We start from the raw sequence: 6,796 nt of genomic DNA on the forward strand, positions 1-6,796 counted from the left end.
AAAAATCTAGTTCACAGTAGCCATGTGGAACCTTGTTCTGAAGGCCCGTGGCTTCTTCTGCCTGCATGGGAGGAGCAGAGCGAAAATTAACAAGAAAGAAGGTGGAGCTAAGGGCCAGAGAAAAACTGGGCCTCTTTAAAAAAAAAAATAATAAAAAGGGGAAAAAGGAAATATTACCAAAAAAAAAAAAAAAAGGGAAGACAGAAGCAGGGAGAGACAGGAACTGAGAGACAGAGAGACAAGGCTGGGGGTGCAGAGGAGGGCTCCCTACCGCTAGCTCGTTTGTTGGAGGCTGAATTATTAGTAGAACATCTTCATTCCCTTAAAAATCTAGTTCACAGTAGCCATGTGGAACCTTGTTCTGAAGGCCCGTGGCTTCTGCCTGCATGGGAGGAGCAGAGGTATGGTCCATTTTGAGCTAATTCTGATATATATGCAAAATTGATCTTGATTCCTTAATTAAGGTAGTGTTGGCCAGAATTTTCCAGTGTAATACTGTTTTTCTCTTTAGAACCAATAAGGATTTTATGGAAAAGTAAATATCCCCTTCCTCATTAAAATTTCAACTGTACAAACATTCGTTAAAGATTTTTAGCTGAATTTTTACTATCATGGTAATATTTTAAAACAGCTATATTGAGATATAATACATCTACTATCCATTTCACTCACTTAAAATGTATAACTCAGTGTTACATTCACAGGGTCTGAGCAACCATCCCCACAGTGTAATTTCAAAACATTTTTGTCCTCTTAATAAGAAATCCCATTCCCATTAGAAGTTACTCCTTTTACTGCTGAAATCCTCCATCCCCACCCGTAAGCAAACACCAACCTATTTCTGTCACTATGTATTTATTTCTTTTAGACATTTTATATAAAGAGAATCATACAATAAGCAGTCTTTTTTTTGACTGACTGCTTTTACTTTGCAAATGTTTGCAAGATTTATCCATGTTGTAACGTGTCAATATTTCATTCCTTTATTGAAAGGAATTGTTTCCAGTTTTTGGGCAACTGGTGATGTTTTAAGAGGTTTTTGCTATAGGGCTCATGTGCTCGCCAGACAGAGAGACAGAAAGCGAGAAATCACCCCCCAGAGGGGATGGCCACGCTGCAATCTCCTCTCCTCCATTCCCCTCTCAGGATCTTGGGCACGCACGCACACGTGCCCGGCGTGAGTTTAAGCCACCATGTCCGGGACTCGAACCGCGGTCGACTATGTGGGAGTCCAGTGACATAGCCATTACGTGAACTGCTGGTCCTGGCAACTGGTGATGTTTTCATTCCATTATTACTTGTATATTCAACAGTTGGCCAAAAAATACTGTAGGAAAATACTTTCTCCTTTTCCCATTTGTATTTATTTCAACATGGGTTTATGGAGCTCTATGAATCCATGTATTAGTTTTCATTACAGTTAACTTACTGTGATGCTCAGATTGTTCTGTATTTAGCCACTGAGAGCTCCTTCAGGTCAATGCCTATGCTTTTTAATTTGTCTTCATCATATTCTTACCTTTAGGTATAGCAAGATATTCAGTCTCATATGGTGCTTTCCTTGCCCCACTTTGGAATCTGCTGTTTCTCCATGAAGCTGTCATTGATTTTAGTGAAGAATTGTATTTAGAATCCAAGTTCTGGGTACCAAGGATCCCAGTGCTCCTAGGATGCTGTTACTCCTGGTCCCTTTCAGTGGCCAGAGTTAGGTGACATACACACACATACCCCTAGCCACATATGCCTATTATGTGTGACTTTTAGGATGAATTTTTCAGGAAGGGGCAAAGAGGAAAGAATATTAGTATCTGTCATTAATCGAGCTAAATTTTGCATCAGTTTTGTGGATTTTTTAGAGCACATTTTAATTCTTAAGATTTTTGAATATATGTATATGTGTGTTGTATATATGTATATACACACACACACACATATATATATAAGTAATGTATATGTGTGACATTAGGCCAGTTTTAATGATTTATACTTCTGTGTATCATAATCTTCATGGTTTGTTATAACCTTTATAAACTTGTTTATAGCAACTAATAATTTAAGAAATTTTGTCTCCTGGGATGACTCTAATTATATTGTTTATTTTTAGGTAAAAAGTTTAGAATGGAAGAACAAAGAAAATCAAGAAAGGGGCTTTTCATTTTTGTTTTCCCAATTTAAGAAATGCTACTTGCCTTATATTTTTCCAAACATCTGCAAGGAGAACAGTTTATATCATCCTGTACTTGGTAGGTAGTGTTTGTGGAATTTTCTAAAAGATCATGCATGCATAAGAATACAATATCTCTTGATAGAAAGTTTATTATCTGAAGAAAACTAATCACATTTAAAACTTGCATGGGTTGGTATAGACACTATACTGAGATGCCTACTGAAAGTGAATTTATATTACAAAAAATATTCATAAATAAAATAAAATAAAAATAATTCTTTAATAAAGAGGGGAGGCCAACAGTTGGTATAGTAGCTAAGGTGTTGGACACTGCCATATGGCTTACCATGGTTTGAGTCCTGGACCTGGTGGCTTGCTTTCTCACTTTCCTTTTCTCTGTCTCTTTCTATGTCTCTCTCTGATCAAATTAAAATAAATAAATGAATGAATAAATAAAATTAAGTAAAAGTATTTTTTTAAAGAAATAATTCATTGAGAATTAAGAGATTTCTTTAAAACTTATTTACTGGATCTTATCCATTATGATAACCCACCAGAAATATTTCTGATTGTAAATAGATCTTAATTCAAGTGTTCGATATGATCATTAGACTGTATTATAAATTTTCTTTTTAAGATGCCCTAGGGGTTCAATCATGTACTAGTCTTATTCAAATTCTGTATGAATAATTATACTGTGTCATATATTTTGATTTTGTATAATATTTAGTGCATATATCAAGATATCTGTTGGGGCCTTGAAAACAGATCCTTGTGAATAAACCCTAGATTAGAAGCAGACCTCTGTCAGGGGAGCAGCCGGTGGCGTGGTGGTTAAGGCGCTGGACGCTCCTACATGACTGACCTCGGTTCAAGTCCTGGACCTCGTGGCTTGCTTTCTCGCCTTCTCTCTCTCTGTCTGTGTGTGTCTCTCTGGTCAAATTAAAAATAAATGAATGGGGACTAGTAGTTAGCGTAATGGCTATGTCACTGTACTCCCATGTAGCTGACCACGGTTCGCGTCCCAGACCCGGTGGCTTAAACTCACGGTAGGCGCGTGTGCGTGCATCCGTGCGTGCCCAAGATCCCAAGAAAAGAATGGAGAAGAAAGGATTGTGGTGTGACTACCCCGTGGGGGGTGATTTCTCGCTTTCTGTCTCTCTGTCTCTCTCCGTCTTTCACGCACCCTATAGCAAAAACCTCTCCCAAAATAAATAAATTAAAAGAATGAATAAATGAAGTTAAATAAATAATTCTTTAAAAAGTAAAAAAAAGAAGTAGACCTCTGTCATATAGAAGATGTTGGTAGTCTATATGTAGAAATGCCTATTCTGCAAAAAGTTGTTGCTTTGCCAGGTTTAGGCAATTAACAGGTTCAAACAAAACCTCATACTTTGCATGACTTTAAAATACATGTTTCAGAGGCCCATCGGTGACATGGTGGCTACATCCCACATGGCTAACCACATGGGAAATTAATTTCACATGTTTATCAGTTTCAAGTCCTGGACACAGTGGCTTGAGAAACATGCTGGGTGCTTGTCCGTGCATGCCCAAAATCCCCAGAGGAGAATGAAGGAGAAGGGATTGCAGCATGGCCATTCCAGGGCAGGGGGCCTTGGGAGGGGGGGTGAATTTCTCACATTTCCTCTCTCTTTGTCTCTCTTTGGTGAGCACATATGCCCTCTAGTAAAAATGTTTTTAAAAAATGTGTTTCAGTCTTAGGTTAATTAAAGTGAACTCTCATTCATTTTAAAGAGTTCTGGAAGCTGCTTTGTACTTAACATAGAGTTTGTTAAAGTTTTTAATGATATGTTACAAAAATACGTGTTTCTGTCACTCTAGTATAGATTGTTCACTCTTAGATTCCATGCTAGTATCTCACAAATTTTAGAATGTCGTGTTATACTGAAGCTACTCCTAAAACCAGGATAATGTCAGTGTTTCCTCAGCTATTTAAAAATGCAAGTTTATTTAAGTATAATATTTTTCTTATTTTGGTTTTTGTTATCCTTTTATTTTGCATAGATATCCCACAGATGAGACCAAAGCCACATTATGTCATGATAAAGAAGGATGCTGAAACCAATGAAGCAATCTATTGTACAAAGGAGCCTTTCATTAAGGCTCGTGTTATTGTCATTCGTTGGCTGGTTTCTTTCTGGCTGGAGCCAAAACCACATACAGGACCTCATATTCCTGGGATGGAAGGTGAAATCTTGCCAAAGAATATTCAGGTAATACACAGATAAGGCAAGCTTATTAAAGTTAAAAATGGCTTTTGGGTTTTCTTTTTGTTTGTTTGTTTTTTTTAGTTTTTTTGTCATAGGGCGTGTGTGCTTCCTTGAGAGAGAAATAGACAGGGAGATTGAGAAATCACCTTCCAGGAGGGATGGGCACAATGTTCTCCTTCATTCTCCTCTTGGGCATGCATATACCTGTGTCCAGCATGATTTTCAAGCTGCTGGGTCCGTGACTTGAAATGCTCTTGGCCATGTGAGAGTCCAACACCTTAACCACTATGCCTTTGCTGGCCCCATTCTTTTGAGATTTAATCTACTGATTTCACTTGCCATAGATGTAGAGCACATTTACAATAAATAATAGCGAGGGACCAGCAGTTGGTGTAATGGCTATTTCGCTGGACTCCTGTGTAGTTGACCACGGTTCAGGTCCTGGACCCAGTGGCTTAAACTCTTGCCGGGCATGTGTGCGTGCGTGCCCAAGATCCCGAGAGGAGAATGGAGGAGAAGGGATTGTCGCATGGCCATCCCTCCTGGCGGGGCATGATTTCTCGCTTTCTATCTCTCTGTCTCTCTTTTTCTGGAGAGTGCATGTGCCCTATAGCAAAAACCTCTTTTAAAAAAAAAAGTGATATTTTATTCATATAAATGTATTTTTATAAATATAAATTTTAACAATTTTGGAATTAATTTTTTTAATTAAAAATATTTAGAAGTTATAGAAGGTTAATTTTAATAGTATATATTAATTTCAGCTTCTAATTTATTTTTGTATTTTATATTATATTCTGAATTGTACAAGAAAAATATTAAAAGTAGAAGGAATTAGTGGTAGGACCTTGATGGCTCTTTTTAATTTTAGTCATTTACAAAATGAAGATTTAAAAAATCATCCTTGTGCCCCTTTACCCCATCTTTCAAAAAAGATACTACGTCTAGAAATATGAGAAAGTTACATAGGTATACAATGGAGGTGCTATCTTCAAATTCTGTTATTTTTGGATTAAACAGTTTATCTCTTTTTTCATACTTCTTTTCAAACTTTTCCATTTTCTCATTATGATTTTTCCTCAACTTGTCCTTATCACAGTATTTTTACTGTTTATGTTTTCTCAGATTTCTTCATTAGTTTTTTTAAAAAGAATTATTTATTTAATTTTATTTATTCATTTATTTTAATTTGACCAGAGACAGAGACAGAAAGAGAGAGAGAAAAAAAAAAAGTGAGAAAGCAAGCAGCCAGGTCCAGGACTGGCTGTGTGGGAGTGTCCAGCGCCTTAACTACCACACCACCTGCAAGTCCCCATTCTTCATTAGTTTTTAAAATCTTAAGCTATATGGTTTTTATTTAGTTATTGTTTTTTTAGAGAGATTTTTGCTATAAAGTGCATGCGCTTGCTAGAGAGAGAGAGAGAAAGTGAGACATCATTTCCCAGGAGGATTGTTATACTGCAATCCCTTCTCCTCCATTCTTCTCTCAGGTTTTTGGACATGCACTCACACACACCCAGCGTGAGTTTTAAGCCTCCGGGTCCATGATTTGTACTACAGTTGATCATGGTGGAGTGCAGCAATGTAACCATTATGCCATCTGCTAGTTTCAGCTTCTTAAATCTTTTTAAAAAATGGAATGTAGGCTTGGGAACCAGCAGTTAGCGTAATGGCTATGTCACTGGACTCCCACGTAGTAGACCGCAGTTCGCGTCCCGGACCTGGTAGCTTAAAACTCACGCCGGGCGCGTGTGCGTGTATGCCCAAGATCCCGAGAGGAGAATGGGGGAGAAGGGATTGTGGCGTGACCATCCCCCCTGGGGGGTGATTTCTTGCTTTCTGTCTCTATGTCTCTCTCTGTCTGTCTGGCGAGTGCACACGCCCTATAGTGAAAATCCTCCCCCCCCCAAAAAAATGGAATGTAGGCTTAAAGTATGATTTATTTCATTAGAGTTTAGAATATTTGTCTCTTACTCTCCTTAGTCTTTTTTTTTTTTTTTTAATAGTTTTTGCTATAGGATCTATGGTTCAAGTACCAGAACTGGTGACTTGAAAATCACGCTAGGCACATGTACATGCATGCCCAAAATCTCCAGATGAGAATGGAAGATAAGGGATTGGGGCATGACCATGCCCCCAGGGAGTGATCTCTCACTTCCGTCTTCTCTCTCTGGCTCTCTTCGGCAAATGCACACTCCCTATGGCAAAAATCTTAAAAAATGTTTTTTGATTGGGAAGGCATACTCAAGATCATTTACTTAAACTCTTTTATACATGACAAAACTAAGACCAAAAATTGAATAACTTAACAGAGTAACTTACCATACCACAGAATAGTGCTGCTTCTACCATACATTGGTAGTTTACATATCACTACTGTTATACTTCTACTTTT

At 37.7% G+C, this 6,796-nt stretch overlaps 1 protein-coding gene across 4 annotated transcripts in view; it reads left to right on the forward strand.

The window, feature by feature from the left end:
- Positions 1-6,796, forward strand: part of RALGAPA1 (Ral GTPase activating protein catalytic subunit alpha 1) — a 223,837-nt gene that overhangs the window by 34,099 nt on the left and 182,942 nt on the right. For all 4 annotated transcript variants that reach the window (XM_014589290.2, XM_027773395.1, XM_006152371.3 and 1 more), the window contains exons 8-9: positions 2,105-2,243; positions 4,196-4,404. In XM_014589290.2, coding sequence (XP_014444776.1) covers positions 2,105-2,243; positions 4,196-4,404 — 348 coding nt within the window. The remainder of the gene's footprint in view (positions 1-2,104; positions 2,244-4,195; positions 4,405-6,796) is intronic.

The sequence above is a fragment of the Tupaia chinensis genome, unplaced genomic scaffold (genome assembly GCF_000334495.1).
Source record: "Tupaia chinensis unplaced genomic scaffold, TupChi_1.0 Scaffold000350_1, whole genome shotgun sequence".
In the NCBI taxonomy this organism is placed as follows: domain Eukaryota; kingdom Metazoa; phylum Chordata; class Mammalia; order Scandentia; family Tupaiidae; genus Tupaia; species Tupaia belangeri.